Source organism: Centrocercus urophasianus, unplaced genomic scaffold (genome assembly GCF_019232065.1).
Source record: "Centrocercus urophasianus isolate 14NV4802_14NV808 unplaced genomic scaffold, USGS_Curo_1.0 seq_17, whole genome shotgun sequence".
Lineage (NCBI taxonomy): Eukaryota > Metazoa > Chordata > Aves > Galliformes > Phasianidae > Centrocercus > Centrocercus urophasianus.
In genome coordinates, this window is record NW_024884722.1 from 22,278,862 (window position 1) to 22,298,135 (window position 19,274).

Genomic DNA, 19,274 nt, shown 5'->3' on the forward strand with positions numbered 1-19,274 from the left:
TCTGATATCAAAGAATTTTATTTATTCTGAATTCTTAGCTGTTAAAACAGCAAAATACACATGGCTTTCAGAGCAGGTACCAAATGCATTACATTCCAAATCTTTACCCTGCCAAAATCTATACAGAGGAATATTTCAGTACTACATAAAAAGTACAAAAACATTTGAGAACAGCAACACTGAATTTCACATTGGGTCTTCTCTGCAGTTTGATGAATTAAAAAAAAAAAACCCCTAAGAACAGAGGAATTTAAAACAATTTAAACAACAATTTAAAACAACAGGTTTTACATTCTGGTTAAGTAGCATTACACTTCTCTTTTGGTGCCATGTCTGCAGCACAGACTCATTCCTTTTAAATGCTTTTTAAATGCTAGATCATTTAGCCACCTTGTCTTACTTTAAGAGTGTACAACTTGAGTTCCTCTCTCTACTTTGCTTTTCTTGACTGATGTTATAAGTGCACTCCTCATCCAAGTACTGCCGACAAGAAAAAGAACCAAGACAGTTTCTGTCCACAGAAATGAAGTTTAAACATGCTACAACTGAAATAACTTACAATGTGTATTCACTCTGAAAACTAGTCTAATAAGCTAAAGATTAAAACACTTTCAAATGACTTCGTGTCCACACTTGAAAGCAGCTTCGCTTCTATTTCTGCTCTACGTATCAAAATGGGATTGAGTTGTTCAGACAACCCCACTCACTTATAAAACTTCCAAAACAAAGGCTGCTTTAAGTTGCAGATTCTAGCAGTGTAACAACAAGTGCTATATTATGAAAGACTATTTTTGGTTCATCATGTTCTTATAATCATCTTTGCAGAATTTAGTAACTGTTTTATAATCTGCCACTTCTTATAGCTATGTCCTAAAGCACAATCCTGGGGAGGAAAACACCATTTCCTGGATAACAATTTTGGATAAAGGAAAAATAGAGAAAGAAAAAACAACAAGCTAAGAACAAATATTTCAGATGCTTTTGACACCACTTCTTAAGTTAACACAGAATAAGGGAAATCAGCAACACGATTCTAGTTTTCTTCAAGTCTCACTCCTTAGGAACTATAGAATGATCTCTGCTGCTTCTGTTAAGATGACATTTCCAAATATGCAGTGTGCAAGCTTCCAGAATACTTCAGCAGGTATTTTTTTAATCAAGTCTGAATATATCTGTCCAGTACTGAGTTAAGAACAACTTCAACTTGTTAACAGTAATGAAAATATCTATATATAAAGCAAGCTATTATATTGCACAAATTTTAACAAATACTTAAATATAATTACTCTTCACTTCCGTTTGTAGCCAATATTACAGTTTCATAAAGTATACTTTTCTCATAGTCATCAGTTGCTCACAATTTCCTTCAGCCTCCAGAATAACCTAGCTCTCAGGAAATAATGAGCAAGTTGTGGAGCTATTTTCCCAAACACACGTCGCTTTACTATGAGGTTTTAGCTATACTATTCGCTTACAAGAAGTTTGTACTGCCTACAGAACCACAAAGCAAGGCAACAGTAGCTTTGACACTTGAGATCCACCCACACAGAGCACATACTTCCAAGTACAGCACTTCCTTTCCTCCAACACCATGTTTTGACATGCTTTTCAATGTTTGTTCAGTCCTGCCGCAAGAGCACCCAAAGGGAATTATTTCTCATCAGTTTCAGTTATCTAGATACAAATCATTTCTTAAAAAAACCCAAACCAAAAAAAAAAAAACCACTGCCTCAGATATTGCAACATGTATATTATATTCTAAGCACTATTTTTACTTCATAGGCAGCAAGAACTGCATGCCAAAAACTCAGAACTTTTCTTGTGACAGTGAAGAAAAACTTTGATGCTGGTTTGTATAGGAGCAACTAGCCTGGGAAGTAATTCCCAGAAGGTACTAATAACTTCGAATCATTCCAAAGCATGTTTCTATTTTTATTATTTGTACCATGGAAAATGCTAGCACACGAAGAAAACCATCAGCTGAAGTACACTTTACATCTATTTCCACTCTCTGGTACAGAGAAATTTCTCCTTTTAAGAGACCGTACAAGTAACAGATGTTAAATAATTAGGCAATTCTTCTGCTAGTATTTCACTTACCAATTCAGTTATTGAAACACACAGAACTGATAATACACATTCCTTAAGATTCCTCTTTTTTTTCCCCCCTCTACCTTCTATTATGCCTAAATGTTATGTAACAATGGGGATATGAAACTCATTATTATCAAATACCAGAGGCCTCCTAGGAGGGGTTGATTCTTTGTCTGCTTTGTGCAAAAGCTTAAAAAGTCCTGTTCCAATATTCATTGGGATTCCCATGATGATGCACTCAGAAACACCTAGAGGGGAAAAAAGCAAACCAACACACTGAACACATGAAGAACAAAAGTTCAGATAAACTGTAATTGCTTTAACATGCCCATTCTGAACATATCACCTATCAATCTCCTTGAATCTCACATGTGAAAACCAATCTCTCTTTACTAGATTAAATGTTATGCTTATCAGAATGTTTGATCAGTATGTTATTCAATGGGTGTTACTTACATTCTAAATGGTAAAAATTCAACCTAACTTCAACATCATCTCTGCCAGTAACAGCACCAGAAGGTTAGATTTTAAAGATGCATTTCACTTGGTGACAACACCAGAAGGTGCACAGCAAATTCACTTTATATCCATTTTCTGAGTTGGAGAAAACAATTCAGTCAAATCTGGCCCTTCAAACATCTGCAATTTTCCAGTGAAAGAGGTGTATTCACTACTTTAGTTTGTTGTTTTTTATTTATTGCAATTTCTTAATTCAAAAACTGCTTGGTTTGAACTTAAAGATTCAGTCTGTCTGCTTTATTTTTCTTTGCTACTAAGTTTCCACAGCAATGTACTGACATATCAGACACTATGATGTACTCAATTTTTCTAATGAGCATGCCATATTAAAAGTAAACTATCAGAAATCAGGTTTTTTTTTTTTTAATCTCTTCAGACTTCTAATCCAAAATAACACACACACTCTCAGGAATACGAGAATATGATCCTTCTCGTATGCATTAACTACAAGCAACAACAAAAACAGGTAATCCTATGAGCAGTAAAAAACAGTGCATTTGAACAAACATTGAAGACTGAAGGTTGAAGATTCATTTCCTTAAAATTCTAGCAAAATTTTACTGATCTTTTATGTCTACAAATGAAGATTCAGTATTTTTGCTCTTAGCTGACCGCTGCATTCTACTATAATGCTACTAAGCATTATATACTTAAAAACCTTATGCATAACAGAAATCTTAGGTTACTTACTGTACATTTAGGCCTCCTTCTTTGAACTGCCTTTGCAGCATACTTGTTAGAATGTATGAAGGAAATACCTTTCTAAAACCTAATGAAATAAAGCTTTCCTGGTTTCACATAATAACTTTTCAAGCAGATCCAACTCCTGAACCATGGAAAAAACATTTGGATTTTGAGAATCATTCTCCCCAGCAATATTTCAATTTAAACAACCAGGAGCCCTTTTCTCCCCATATCCTTTTGTACTATCTGGCATTAGTCACATACAGCAGGAAACATTTGAACAGAAAACGTTGCTGTATCAAACAAGCCTGTTATATACACGTGCATTTTAGCATATACTAGGATTTTGCTCTGCCCACTAAAAGCTGGCATCAGCAACACACAAAAAATGCCTGTCTTTTAGGTATGTAAAGCATAAAATTAGCTGTTTCTCATTTTCTCAGTTGAAAAACACAAGAACTTCAGAAGCCACATTGCCCAAAATTACATCCACACATTCTGTAGAAGCACAGATTTGAAATGCCATTCAGTTCAGCCCCTATAGTTGATACTGAGCACCTACTCATTTTTCTTGGCAATGTTTAAGTTCTCCTGTTCCAGAGAAGGAAAAGTGTGAGTAAGTGTTCTCATAGCAATTCAAAGGTAACTCGTGATGACCAGGTCAGGCAGTTACACAGCTAGTTTTCTTACAAGAAAGATCACTTCCTAAAAGCAAGATCACTTCAGTCTGAGGAGACAAGCAACAATTTTCTGTTCTGTCCATTCTGTTTACATATTGGAATCAAAATATTTTTCCTAAAAGGCAACATGAAAAGATCTTTAGTTTCCACACCATTCAAAACAAGATTTTACTATCTCAGTGGGAATTCTGAGAAAATACTTTCTTTTCACTACTGTACAGAGTGGAATCAGTTCTGCACAGTATTTTTGCTTTAGCTTTGGACAGAATTTTTAAAAACATTACTGAAATCCCACTCATGTGAAATGCTGGACAGTCAGAAATTGTCAGAATTCTTAAAATGCAGACAGGTTATATAAAGATTTCTAATAGATATCATGAATTCTGAAAAGATTCTGTCTACAAAACACTGAGTAAGACTGACTACGCTTTAAGATCGTCAAATACACATGAGCCAGTAAATCTTAGTGTATCACAGTTGTTTTATTAGAGTTTCTTGGTGCTAATGAAGTATAATGAGGAGTTACAGCTCCTGGATGATAAGCCTTAAAGACATGATGAAGAGCATAAAATCTTAGGCCTCTCCTTTTCTCAGTTTAGTTTAACAGCAAATCCACATAAGTAAACTTGCTTAAGCAACATTAAACAGATGTCCAACTGCGATTAGTACAGAAACATATACCACACTTCTAGAATCAAGAAATACAGATCAGTCTCAGACCTGACATTTCTGACACCTAAGTTGAACAGAAAGCTTAAAAATACCAAAAAAATCTAATATACTTTGAAGAGGTTTAAGGCTATAGGGTAAGGACCCAAACTACAACAGGATTTGCAATACCTACCACAAACAGAGTCCTTCTGTCCAAAGTAGGCAGCATCAAAGAGATGGTCTGCAGTCTTTTCAAAAGAAGCCAGCATTAACACACTTTCCTTCATTTTTGCCAGTCCAAACCTGGTAATACCCAGTACTTCACCCTTGATTGATGGAGAAAACCAAAGAAAGAAGCTCAAGGTCAGTTATGCTTAAAAAGAAAAATAAAGTGAACAACAAAAATGTACTTTTTTATTCTGACAAGTACATAAGACATGTAACAGATAAAGCACTAGCTCCTATATAGCATTTTCATAATATGCTGCTTCACAGCTAAGCATCTTGAAGTCAGTAGCTCTATAGTAACAAGTACTTCAAAAGATATGCATGCACTACAGAAACAAACTCTAAATAAAGTATTTTGTGACACAAGAGTATCAAGACAAGAGTGAAACAAACATGGACATGAGAAAAAACACAAATAAGCTAGTTGCTGTGCTACAAAATTCTGTGGTGTCTCAGACTACAGCTATGAAAGCACTATACTGAAACTACTGCCTATTGTCTAACAATAAATCTGATTTCAGCTGCCAGAGAACTACAGAACATATTAAGTCTTCATTTGTAAAATCTCCCGATAAAAACACTTCTCTTTTTAAAACTATCTTGATGTATTTCTGCCTCTGTTTGTAACAAACATCCCAATTATAACAGACTCAATGCAATTTTGTGGTGAAAGAATGCATGGTAGGAGCCCAAGAAGTGTAAAGTGCTGCACTCTGATGCCCTTTTTCCCATTGTGTGGCAGCTCTGCACAGCCAGCCCCAGGGACTGCTTCTGCTCAGTACAACAAAGCCCTACAGTTTTGAGAGAGGTCTGAACTTCTTTATGCATTTCCCTCAGATCAAACCCTTGTGCTCTGGCAGGCAATAGTGGAAAATCTGACTTCACTAAGTGGTCCCAAATACATCTGAAAAAACATTTTGGATGTGAAGTCAAAAAAAAAAAAAAAAAAAAGTGAAATCAATAACAAACAGATAATTCTTTTAATAAAAAGTTCAGGAAGTTTCTTGATACTCTAAATGCAATCTGATTCTATTTGCAAGGTCTGTATTCTTTGACTTCTATGCACAGTACAGCTGCTTTGAACCCCATGTAGTGTTTTGCAAAGCAAGCCTTAAATTGCACGCAGAATTACCCAGCTGATTTTCATTCTGCTATTTTTAAGCTTGATTTCTAGTATGAAATTATGATTCTCTGTTCATTGTATCAACATGTCTTCAATTAAAATAACTTTCACCCACTCCCCATAATTCATCAGCCATTTTTGTTTGATACACAATCAACAATATTTAGTTGGTACAAATTACAGTTCTTTGAACTTTTAACTGATTCCTATCTCCCTATCTGACTCAAGATTATCAATGATGGTAAAATTAATATGTATAAGCAGACCAATGTTAGACTGAAAAAAATAATGCACAGTACAAACCTTGTAAGTCATAAGATCAGACAGCAACATAACATGCCTCCTGTCAATGCTCATACCATGGTTCACCATTGTATATTGAATCTCATTGATAATGGTGGTTCGAGCAGCTTCAATTCCAAGTGTTTTCTCTACCTACAAGAAAGATTACGTAGAATTAATGAATAACCTTAGACAACGTGTGCCTGAACAAATACCATCCAATGTCAGATAACACTGACATTAATAGCATTTTGTACACCTTTGCTTTAAAAATATTTATTAAAAACTCTGAATTGTGATGCCAGTCAAATTATTCTCGTGTTAATATAACGTGATAACTATTAATGAAGTCAGTCTTCATTATAAATAAATTGCAGCATCTGAACACAAAAAAGCACTTGTAATAAGGATGCTACTGGAAAAAGAAAACCAAAACACAACTATACCAACTGCACCTTACCTCGTAAGTGTTGTTAGAGGATGTTTTTGTTCCTTTCACTCCATGAGTAGCCATAACAGCTCGCAGGTTATCACCTTCAACTAGAAGTTTGTACTTTTCCTTACCACTTTGTTCATCAATATGGATGACAGCACGGGAAACCTCTGGTATACCCTGCACTACAACCTGCACAAAACAAAAAACAGGAGTTATTTCAATGTCTACAGTAGTGCAGTATAAAACAGAAGCCCTAATCAGAATTTAAACCGATTTTGAAACTTCACTCTTTGGAGCAAATACTAAATTTAAAAATATATGAAATCAGATTTTGGGCTCTTATCCACAGTACTGCAATGACATTCATACTGTACCAGTAACCTTACACACTACCTATATTTTCTATTTTATGCTATCACACATCCTCACATACAGACCCATATCTCTGAATTATTATTACTGAATATCTCCCAAAAGAACACAAAACAAAGGCTTTGCTTTAACCTTTGGTAGTTCTTCTTTCAGGGACTGCAACACATAATACATTGAACTCTTGCTATTTTCACGAGGCGTCACACATACGACTGCTTCTCCATGGACAGCAACATCTCCAGGCTTCACTCTGAGTTTAGATACGCAAATTGAGTAGCGCACAGTCTCTGCATTCACCTGTGACAAGCATCAGTCAGCAACATCTGAATATCTCAGTATATGTAAATCTGCTCAAAGACATGTAGTAGACAATATTTCAGCCCTCCCAAAAGAAAAAAAAAAAAATAAAAAAAAAAAAAAAAAAAAAAAATAAATTCAAAAAAAAAAAAAAAAAAAAAACCAAAACAAAAAAGCCCCTAAAATTACTGTTAAGTTACATGATACACCAACCTATGCTGAATGTACATATAGGCCTGTATGTTCTTAAAGATGGGAAAAAAATACTCTTGCACTGAAAATGACACCAAGAAATGAATTTACATTCTCATTTCCAAATACATGAAAAATTATCCACTTCACTAGTGATAAAAAGGTAAAAGATACAGATGTAATAGAGCCACAGAACATCCTTTCTATTTCCCCTTTCATAGACTTTTCATTCTTTTCTTTCATTTTTATTTCTGTGAAAGGATTAGGACACCCTCTGAAACCTTCCAAAAGCATGTTCTGATTAAGAGCTGAAAAACCCACCTCTAATCTCAGTAGTCTAATGCGCTCCAAAGACAGCTTCACTAGGATGAAACAGTCATCTGGAAGAAACACTTCTTCAATATATTCTGATATCTTGAAGATGAAATAGTTAGCATATAAGGATGGTCAAAACGCTTTATTGTAATTGACTAGTATTTATATTTAAGACATTACCAATAATACAGTTTTTCCTACCTCTCCTAACAAAGTCTTCTCAATTCTTCCTTTAACCAGGCGGGCAAAATCAGGATCATCATCTGTGTCCAACTGTGCTGTTATAATAGGTGTGCTACAAAGAACAAGCACACAAGAAAACAGAGGTAGAAAATTGCTATACTAGATCAGAGATGGCAACGCGAATTACAGCTCACCTTATGAGCTCTAAGAGTGGCATTTAAGAACATTGAAAGACTTTGAGTCTTCTCAGACACAAAGAATATTCTCGTACTTTAGGTTGGTAAAAATTAAGCAAATTCGCAAAAGATTATAACAACACAACAGTCACTATTTTGATGGCCTACACTACTCTGGTATTATTTAAAGAATAACTTCAAGGATATGCAGGTAGATTTAACTATCACTAAACACTAGAAAGCTTCACAATATGACAGATACCAGCAGAATAGTAAAAACTTGATTAAAAAATTTGTCTCAATTTTCAAAACAAAAAGCAAAACAAACACAAAACAGTTTTGTTTTTCTGGCTTTAAATCACTTAGTTGCAAAGACATTAGATTCTTCTTCTTTGGGTATGGCATAGATTCAGTATTGCTTAGTATGTTACTGGCAATAGGAAAATGCTATCACTACATTTTTCTATCAGATTTCACTTAGAGGGGGAATTAAAAATAAACAAGTAAATGTTAGCACCTTATTGCTTTTGAAGCATTAATAATTTCCTTGATTCTTGGCACACCCAGAGTAATGTTCATTGAAGCAACCCCAGCAAAATGGAAAGTCTTCAGAGTCATCTGTGTGCCAGGCTCACCGATGCTCTGTGCACAAAGAGCTCCTACTGCAGAACCAGGCTCCATCTGCGCCCTGACAAAGAAAGAAATAGTCTCATAAAAACACAAGAAACATGGAACTCAAGGCTATCCTATGCAAGCAAAGATAGAGACTATTCTGGTAGATTTAATAGGATTTTATTAATTGCGAGGTTCTTTTTTTTTTTTTTTTTTTTTTTTTGGGGGGTGGGGTGTAGTCGAACAGGGTCGACAGGGGCCCCTCGGCCCCTGGGAAACCATGGCAACAAATGGCCTGAAGATAAGGGAGAAGAACAAGATAGACCAAATAAGGAAGAAACAAGGCATGCCACATGTTCATTGGTCAGGTAGTAGCCCTAAGGCATGGGGAAAGTTTTAAGAAGGATGTGCTCCTTGCAATTAACGCCATTTTACCATACATCACATTGGTGTGCACCGAGGTAGATGGACAGACCGTTGAGTCCCTAACGATTGCGAACACCTGGATGAAGCCGGAGGCTGGTCCTCGAAGGCTTCAGTGGGGGGGGAAAGGAGGATTGTTTGTTTTGCTTTTAAATAAAAAAGCAATAGAAGAGGTTAAAGGGTAACTAATGCACAAAGGCAATGACCTAATTCAAGGCAAGAGGATGCTTTACCATATAGACATTCCACGGCCTCACAATGACATCTGGAATAGAAAACTATCCCAAAACAGACAGCAATTCTAGTTTCCCCATTCAGGGAACTCCCCTACCAATATTTTCAAAATGCCCCTTTATATTTTTAAACAGGAGAGATCTTTATTAAGTCTTCAATAAATTACTAGGCAGACTACTTCTAATTAGAGCAAAATCCAGACATTAATCCCTCCTTACTTTCACCTTAAGAATAAAACTTAAACTGACGACTTGCTTCCCCTTCACTTACACATTTAATGGGAGCATCCCATATTTGTCCCCTTCTAAAATGTATTAATTTATTTATTATTAATTTACTTGGGGTACTGGTTGTCCTTACAAGACAGAAAATGAAGCTGACCACAGTACACCATGCAATTTCAAAATGGTTTACATTCTCCCCTACAGTTTTCTTCAGACCCTGCAGTTAATGTTCTTAAGCTCACAAAGTATGCAATGTTACTAACTCTTCATGTTTACAAGACAAGTATCTTAAGGTTATGTGAGTAATCAAATTAGAACAAAATCAAACAACATAGATGCCACCAACAACTGTATACCAGTGAGGTCTCCAGGAGACTGGAGACCTTTAAGTAAATAACTCTTGCAGGTAGTATAGATGTTCACATCTCTTACTACTACTTCACTGTAATAAATAAAAATGCTTCTGAACAGTCCATAACAGATTTGAGAACGTGTTAGTCCAAAATGTGACATAGGTCTCCATGGACAGCTTAGATCAAGATAAACTATTAACATTGTTATGGACTGAAACATTCATCTATTACTTCTCACAGAGCCTTTGGAGGCAGTCTCTTGCAATCAGAGGAGGAAGAGAACATCTCTACCAATGGATGTAAAAATGCTTGATGTTACATAATATCTTCTCCCACTCTGAACACACTGCTTTTGGCTTTTACCAGAATCTGCTATCAAAACAGGATCTGTGGACATAACTGGTAATTACCTATGAAAGAAAACTATGGCCTCTGCAGATATCCCACAATCATAGTGATTGGAAGGGACCTCTGGAAACCTATCAAGTCTAATCTCCCCCGTTGAAGCTCAGTAGTTTGCACAGGAAGGCATCTTGGCAATTTTGATTGTCACCAGAGAGGGAGACCCCACCACCTCTCTGGGCAGGTTGTTCCAGTGCTCTATCACACTCAAAGTAAGTTTCTTCTCATGTACAGATAGAACCTTATGTTCCTGTTTGTGCTCAGTGCTCCTTGCCATGTCGCTCAGCACCACTGAAAAAAAAGCCCCCCCCAGCCAGTTGACACTCATCCTTTAGATATTTAGAAGTGTTAACAAGATCCCCTCTCAGTCCTCCCTAGGCTGAACAATCCCAGGTCTCTCAACCTTTCATCGTAAGGGAGGTGCTTCCCCCCCCCCAATTATCTCTGTAGCCTCCCTGCTACAGCAGTATGACTCCTATTATCTCAGAAGAAATATACCTGAGTACAAGCAGCTAGATTCATATTGTCAAGTGTCTTGATGTAAGAAGAAATATAATATGAAATACAAACTATTTTTTCCTGCAGTGTAAAAGGAAATAAGCAAGTAATGAGAGTCATCTAACAAAATAATCTGATTAAAACTCAACAGCAGAAAAAATGAAAACTGTATCAGTCAAATCTCAAGAACTGACTCACAAGACACAACTCTGCCTTCTTTTTATTCACACCCTACTTTGGTCTTCCAATTTTTGTTGAGGTCATTGAAGTTAACTACTTGTGTTGCACTTACAACAGAATCCATAGAGTAAAAGAGCAAAATGTAGTTTTTAGCATTTGAGTTACTCCTAGATGGCAAAGATAGCAAAAATACTAAGCTGGTTAAATAAATAGAGAGAAAATAACAAGCCAAACATTTACCTCATGTATTTGTCCCTACAGGTCTCTAGAAACTTCTCCAGTTGCGTTGGAGTAATCCTATCCAACTGATATAAAACCCGTGGCTATAAAGAGAATAGAACAGTTGAAAAAGAAATAGCTTATGAAGACTTAAAATAACAACATAAATAACCAACTGAAACTATTTACCTCAGTCGTGCCATTGTCATTGATACCATACTTGTCCCTAGTTTTTTTAATCTTCTCAGAAACACCTTTGATGAATTTTTTTATTTCCTGAAATTACACAGAAACAAAAGTAAGCAAAGATACATTCTTTATATTGAAATCTTCAGCAATTACTTGGTTAGGGATCCAGATGAAATGTTTACAACAATATATTAACTGCACAATACAAAGAGGGAAACATTAAAACTAAACACACTAAAATTCAGCAAATCAAATTCACTTTTGTGAATTAGTAGCAACACAGAGGAGTATGGTCCACACTGAATAAAAGCATCCTTCCTGAGCACATACTGAAAACAAAGATTTGACAGTGGTCAGTTCTTTCTTCCTACTCACCACTCACTGAAATTCTTCTTCAGTCAAAAATGTCATTTTATAGTAAGAAATTTTATTTTCTTACTATACTAACAAAATAATTCTCACTCATTTCTCAGTATTTAAAATAAATCAAAATTGAAAGACCACAACAAGAGAAGTATGTAAAGGATTCCCAGTGAAAACTGTTCATAGTTTCAGAAACATACTTTATCTGGGGTGAGAGGGATTGAATCAGAAAAAAAAAAAAAAAAGTCAAATACAAAAAAAAATAACCCCTTAAAACTGATAGAAATATGTCAGTCTACATTGCTTAGTTCAAATGATTTCTCTATATTGCTGAGGGGCTTTGCAAACAAGAGAATTAATACATAAACCAGTCACTTTCTTATTAGGTTTACCCAGAGGTAGTTGTGATAGTCTTTACTGGAATGCCAACTGAAATAATACTGTTACAAAAATATCCAATACTTCTATGGAACATCATCCAGGCATTATGCTTAGGATATAGATATGAAACAAGAGGTTCATAACAGCACTTTTTCATTGAAGTGGACTCTGGGCAAGTCATTACCATAACAGCTAATGAAAACCAAAGTATAAATGAAAAAAATTAAAAATCAAGAGGAAATTCTTGTAAGCAAATCTCTACAGAAGAGCAAAAAGTTTGATTTTTAGAGTCCATTTTAAACCCCTTTAACCCTAACAATCCTGCCTGCCAACCAGAATGATCATACAGTATCACTCCTCAGCCACTGTTACACTCCTAACTCCTGCAGTAGCTGAGCATTGAAAATAACTTGTGAAGTTAAGTAAATATTTGAGCAACTGCCCTTTTTTTTATGATTCCATTCATAAATCACTATCAAAATACTTCTTTTATAACTTAACAGAATCCTCAGATTCTCAAAATAGAACATTCTTACTGACGTTCCAAGTACTTGCAAACAGTTATGTTCTGTGACTATTAGATCTAAGATCAAATGAAGGAACTGACAACAGAAGCGTGCTGCTGAAATGGATGCTTTATGTTGTTTCTCATTTAGGTGAAATAGGTTGCATTCATACATTTCTGCCCCTTTTGCAGTCATAACTCACAAATGAAATACTGTGCCATTCTGAATAGTTTTAATCATTAGATCTTTGCATAAAATTGACAAATTTAATTATTTTTTAGTTTAAAGTACTAATGCAGCATTAGAAAGATTAATCTTCCTATTGGATGACTAAAAAGAATACTGCGGGACTTAGAGAAGTTGGTAACACTTGATCAGTAGGAAAAAAAAAAAATACAAGAGATGCTTTAAAAGTAATTCCACCTTGAAATACACTTCATTTGTGGAATGGTGGAAAGGGAGAATGACAAAATGTGATACCAACCTCTCCCTCTAGAACACCATAGGATGAGCACTTTTGTTTTTATTTACACTCTGAAAACTGAGGGACAGGAACAATAACAGCAACAACCACAGTAATTCAAGGGAGGCTATCATACTGACTGAAGAATTAGTCATGTGGTCATATGGAGCAAGTCTGCAACAGGAAAATACATAACACCAAAGCAGTATAGGGCAGCAAATGGCATTGTGGACAATTTTATTGCTAACTTTTACTCTTTTACAGTCCCTAAGAAGTAAAATATATACATTTAAGTGTCTAGTATTATAAACCATTATGTTCTCCTATACAGTTCTGCATTATAAAGCATCATTTGAGTACCTTTTACTTCCACCTACTAGGAACAAAGAAAGAATGGTGAGAATTAATGAAAAAAACTCTTCAGAGTTTTATCTTATCAACACATTTTATTCATGTGGAAGCAACAGAGAAAAGTGACCTTTGACCCTCAACTTTTTATGATCTTTTAGTAGTTTATTTCAACTATGGGTTAGTTCAGGCTACAAATAAAAAGAAGAAGTAGATGATTCCTTTCAAGTCTGTCCCTGTTTATGGAATTATCATTTGGAACACGATGCTCCATAAACACACATAATGCAGCTCCCAAGTCATCTTTTTCCACACAGTCCAAACCTATCAAGTCTTTTAGTCACGACATGTTTAACAAAAAGGCACTAAATTGACTTGGTAAGTTTCTATATTAAAATAGCAATCTGCAAAGCCTGGTCATTCAGGTATTTAAACGATTTTCCCCAACACTAAGTTAGCAGGAGTATTTATGTATGTTAAGCACAGCTAATATAAGAATTCTCAGTTAGGAAGCCCACTGAAATACAAAGTGACTCAGCAGGAAGCCATTCAAATCCAGTCACACCCATTAGGTAAGCTCTGCATGTTCCACCCTCTAGGTCTTTCCTGTATTTGTACCACACCTCCCAGTGTTTATCTTTTGTCATCTCCAGAAAATAGGAAAATAATTTTGACAAAAAAATAAAAAAATAAAAAAAAAAATCAAGGCTTCCTCATTTCCATATGAAGAAAATTTTTCTACTGCTGTATTTTAATATATTTAAACATTTGAAATCAAGTATTAAGCCGTATTGGAAGCTGATCCAGCCAACAATGCACTTTTTTCATCAGCTGATCTCCCTCTAGTGAGGAAACAGTGCAAGGAGAATGAGTACAGCCTGCTTGAAACAGGTCATTTAGATATTCTGCTTTCTAGACTAGAATGGGTAAGCCATTATAATAACCTCCTCATAAAACAGAAGAGAAAGTAGAGGAAGAGAAGGAACAATACGAAAACCCATGTTAACATTAATGGAAGTTGCAAGAATGAATTCTAGAAAGGAAAGTTATGTAGCAAAAAGAAAGTTATCTCAAATCCTCAGATTACTAAGGAACTGCAGTGATGAATTCATGTGTCACATTGTTTTCATAATTAAAAAAAGGACTTGGATAAATTACTTTGATTGATACCTAGATTAGAATTTAACAAGCAGTAATGTATATATGCTACTCAGTTCTTTCAGCACTATACACATCTGTAGCTAAAAAAGCACTAACATTAATGCTCAGACAGTGCACACACATGCTACAGTTACCTCATTATATTTTTCATAACCTGTTTCAGTTAATGTCTTCAAGGTAGAACAGAAAAAAGGGAAAGAAAAAGTAACAGTATTTGAAACTTAAAAATCAAAAGTGAAATTCGTTATCATTAATGCTACATAAATATAACACTTCAAAAGGATAAATATAGTTAACTTTTACTGATGTGATTAAAAGTGAATAACACTTCAAAAAACACTGGCATTTTTCATTTTTTTTTTTCCCCCCCCCTTACAGGTGCAGTTGAGATTCACAGTGTATTTCAACCATAGATACAAATGATTTTTCTGCTCTGCTCTAGCAATGCACATCAGATTACTCACCAGTTTTGCTACCTTAGAGCTCTAAAGTACTCTGATCTATTAAAAAACCTCCAAAACTAGGTTACCAAATTCATGTTGCTGTCATCACTGCCAAAAATCAGAAGCTTCATCAAGATTTCACATATCCACGGTCAGCTTATTTCTGCAGCTTTTAATCTGTCTCCTACTGTAGTCTCAACTAGGATACTCTCCTAAATACTCCATTACTTAATGCTCTTCTAAACAAATAGTTTTCTACAATTTCAAGCACAGTCATGTGAACATTTACTCTTCCTTGAGAGATATACTAATATTTCCCAAAAGATGAAGCCATATTGAGCGAAGTACTTCATATGGCTGAAGTTTTTTAGCTGGATTAGTACTTAAGGAAAGCAACATAACAAGGTGTAAGAATATAGTTTACTGGAAGAAAACAAGCAAATACCTAGAAGCAGTTCTTCAGAAGGTCAATTATATCAGAACACACACAGGAGATAGATCAAATAATAGTTTCTAATGAAAAATCAGTGAGGATTATTTAATTTCTGACATCCCAGAGACAGCACATAACTGCACTGTTGTGCTATAAACAGAAATTCCAGCTAACTAACTCTAATGAGATCAATGATAACTTATACCCAAAAATCACTAACTTATGTCACTGTGGTGTGAACACCTACAACATGAAGAACAACTTGCCCTACTTCCCCATCTCTAAAGTGTACAGAAATATATTACTGAGCAAACTGCTATCCCTGTTACTAATGCAACAAATGCAACTATTGCTCCTACAGATCAATAGAAACATTTCCTTGAATTATAAGGTAAGGTTACTCACAGTATGATAAGAAAGTGACATAATGATATTACCTGCAGAAAGCTGTCTCGGCAGCAAAGAAATTCATTCTTCTTCATGATAGATTCAGATGTTAACACCAGTTCATTTTTACTAAGGGCTGGTTCACTTCGGCATGGATATACAGCCTTAAGAGAAAAAAAAACAAATGATTAACATGAAAATGAAATTTCAGTATAGACATAGAATGGAGATATATGCAAATGATTAACAGTATACTTAAGTATTATTTTTAAACTCCATGTTTGATGACTGTGAAAAGGCAGTCCATATACATTTGTGTTCAAATAAATCTGAAGGTGTACGCATCCAGATTTCCAATTCTGCCAACATATTACACTCAGATTACAGAAACCTGGACAGTCATTTCAGCAAAAGGCTTTATGTTGTGAAAAAGAAAGCAAAACCAAAAATAAATATTGTTTTTTTTTTTTTTTAAAAAAAGTCACAATATTTCAAGAGTTATTCAACAGAATGTTAGGATGACCTAAGCAATACTTCAGCATAAAAAAGTTTTGAATTAAATAAGAACTGCTTTGTGTAATTTAAATTCAACGTAACATCTGACTGAATCAGTAGTAACTTCGCTACCATATGGTGTTATATATGCCTATATATGTAAGAACACAGCTTTCCACTGCTCATACACTTAAGTTCCAATTGTTCTATTCTGATGTGAAAGGTACCTATAACTCTTAGCAGACATGTTAAAAAAAAAAAAAACAAAACAAAACCTGATATCAAGACTGCCAAAAATGTGACTTAAATTCTGAATCAAAAACTGAATCAGTGCTCTGCATAATTTTTTCTCCTTCCCACATGCATAATAGTCTTTTCACTTGGAACAAAATGTCATTAATCCTTACTCTGATATTGTCTAGAACTCGCTTAAATTCCAGTGGTTCATCCTTCCCTTCCATTGCTGCAGGATCCAAGCCATCTCCTCCATAAATAAACTGAATAATGTCACCAGTAGAACTTCTGACTGTCAAATCATACTGTGAACAGAGATCTTCAAGGGACTTTACCAGCCGCCTCTGAAGGAAAAAAGATGCAGGGAAGATAAAGTGTGATTGCTTTATTGGTTGGAACCATTAAAATTAAAGAAAATAGAGTCAGAAAGTACATTTGACAGAGCAGGCACAAAAGCCTATTTTAAGCTACACATTCCCTAGACCTTCCCCATAATGTGAGAGACAGCAATAACAAGATTTAAGGCCATAATACAATTTTGTTATTGTTTCCAATACTACAGAGTTCCTGAATGCCAGATTGCAATAACCTATTACAATCTAAAGACTATTTGTGGTTATTCATGACAAAAAACCTCAAGTCTTGTATTCTTTTGTATTCTAGTCAGGTTTGTTTCTCAAGTTATATTAATTTTGCATGCAGCAACAAAACCAGACAACAATTGCTTTCACTGACAAAAAAAAAAACAATTAGCTCATCCATCCAAAGCCAATAGTTGCCATTCTTCCATCAGTGTTAGCTAGCTATTGTCTCTTACATAGATTCATTTTCTGGGAAATCCAAGTCTCTACAGACTGCCACCTAAAGAGGACAGATACTAAAAGAAAGGATTAGACATATTTATATCACCCGAACATCTTATTTTCTGTTTCTCATCAACATATCAAAACTGAAAAGGCATTCAGCTCAAACCTATGTTATATCATACCTGCACAAAAATGAAAGCACCTTGAAAACAGTCTTCAATATTTACCTAGAATGAGGGCTTTTTTATCACCTACACTCAAAACAAAACAGCTTAACACAAGCATATTACTGCACTATTGCTTGACATCTCTCACAAGCCTCATACCTACCAGAGAACAGAGCAAAATCTACTTCCCAATATAAACTATTCTTATATTAAAAACATACAACAATAGAAACCTACACAAAACGCATGCACTGCCCCCTGTCCTATCAAGCATTAAGTAAATAGTCTCATTTGGAAAAACTGATGAAGCTCCCAATCCACTGATAGTTACCTGCATGTATCCAGTTTCAGCTGTTTTTACAGCAGTATCAACCAGACCTTCTCGACCAGCCATAGTGTGAAAAAAAAATTCAGTGGGAGTCAATCCAGAATAGAAGCTGTTAGCAACAAAGCCTTTCGCTGCTGGAAGCTACAGGGAAGAGTGGAAAGAAGTTGAAATACAATTAACATCCCTTACATATATAACAGGAAGAAAAGATAGGTAATATACAAGCACAGAAAAATTTGTCTCAGTTGTGTTTAGCCCTGAAACATAATGTATTTTAAATCTGACACAGGCTTCAGTATCCTCAACTAGTTTTTCCCAAACTACTAAATCAGATTTTAGCTCACTTTTAAATCCAGCCATGCCTCTAGCCACTCCTGCAAACACTACACCAACTTCCAACAAGTCAACTTCACTTAACGATAAGAGAATTGAAAGGATAATACAAACGTTCATGCCAAAGACCAAGGAATCCAGAAAAAAATATGGAGATATGTACATAACTAATTCTTGTTTTCCTATGATGTCTGAGAACAGCTCTTGAAAATGAACTTTATGCAAGCATTACGAAGTCAAAAAAACATCAAGCTGTCTCCATGACGACACAGAATCACATATAAGCTACAAAAAGGTTCATGCTTGAAGACTACCATATGCCACTATGTAAATAGGAAGTGCTTTCTAAATCAATAAAAAAGCCAGAGTTAGAACTTGAACTTTTATTTTTACATAACCAAAGAAGTTTTTTCCTCCTTTAATTTACTCAAAATATAAGATTTTATGTTGCAGAATTCATAAATTGAAATTTGGACGTTAGTAACAGATCTAAATGTCACGGTTGTCATCTGACATGAGTTAAATCTGTTAACAAGATTGATGACTGGTGTAAAGAACTTTCTCTGGTGATCATTAAGTTTCAGACGAGCAGTTAAGGAAAAACAAACCAATAAGCCACAAATCTCATTGATTTGCATTAACAAGTGCATGATTCCTCATTGCTATGTACAAAGCATCCAATGATATATATCCTAGTACAGAAAGAAAAAAAAAAAACATAGCCCAGAATGATTTTTCTGATGTGTTTCACTGACTGATAATAAACCCAAAAGGTGTACTGAAAACTCGCAATGCAGTGAGAGACAGCAAGACAAATTAGCAAATAATTTTAGAACCAAAAATGCATCAAGCTTACTTTA

General features: G+C 35.1%; 1 protein-coding gene across 2 annotated transcripts in view; it reads right to left on the reverse strand.

Moving 5' to 3' along the window:
- POLR3A (RNA polymerase III subunit A) overlaps positions 1 to 19,274 on the reverse strand; it is a 33,166-nt gene continuing 13,892 nt past the window's right edge. Inside the window, exons 19-31 of one of the 2 annotated variants that reach the window (XM_042818914.1) lie at positions 18,085 to 18,222; positions 16,954 to 17,124; positions 16,102 to 16,215; positions 11,567 to 11,653; positions 11,399 to 11,481; positions 8,750 to 8,920; positions 8,075 to 8,168; positions 7,880 to 7,972; positions 7,202 to 7,366; positions 6,722 to 6,886; positions 6,283 to 6,414; positions 4,822 to 4,954; positions 1 to 2,342 (exon numbers count right to left, since the gene is read on the reverse strand). In XM_042818914.1, coding sequence (XP_042674848.1) covers positions 2,194 to 2,342; positions 4,822 to 4,954; positions 6,283 to 6,414; positions 6,722 to 6,886; positions 7,202 to 7,366; positions 7,880 to 7,972; positions 8,075 to 8,168; positions 8,750 to 8,920; positions 11,399 to 11,481; positions 11,567 to 11,653; positions 16,102 to 16,215; positions 16,954 to 17,124; positions 18,085 to 18,222 — 1,695 coding nt within the window. In that variant the 3' untranslated portion in view covers positions 1 to 2,193. Of the gene's footprint in view, positions 2,343 to 4,821; positions 4,955 to 6,282; positions 6,415 to 6,721; positions 6,887 to 7,201; positions 7,367 to 7,879; positions 7,973 to 8,074; positions 8,169 to 8,749; positions 8,921 to 11,398; positions 11,482 to 11,566; positions 11,654 to 16,101; positions 16,216 to 16,953; positions 17,125 to 18,084; positions 18,223 to 19,274 lie in introns of those variants that run through there. The other variant, XM_042818915.1, reaches the window with a different exon arrangement.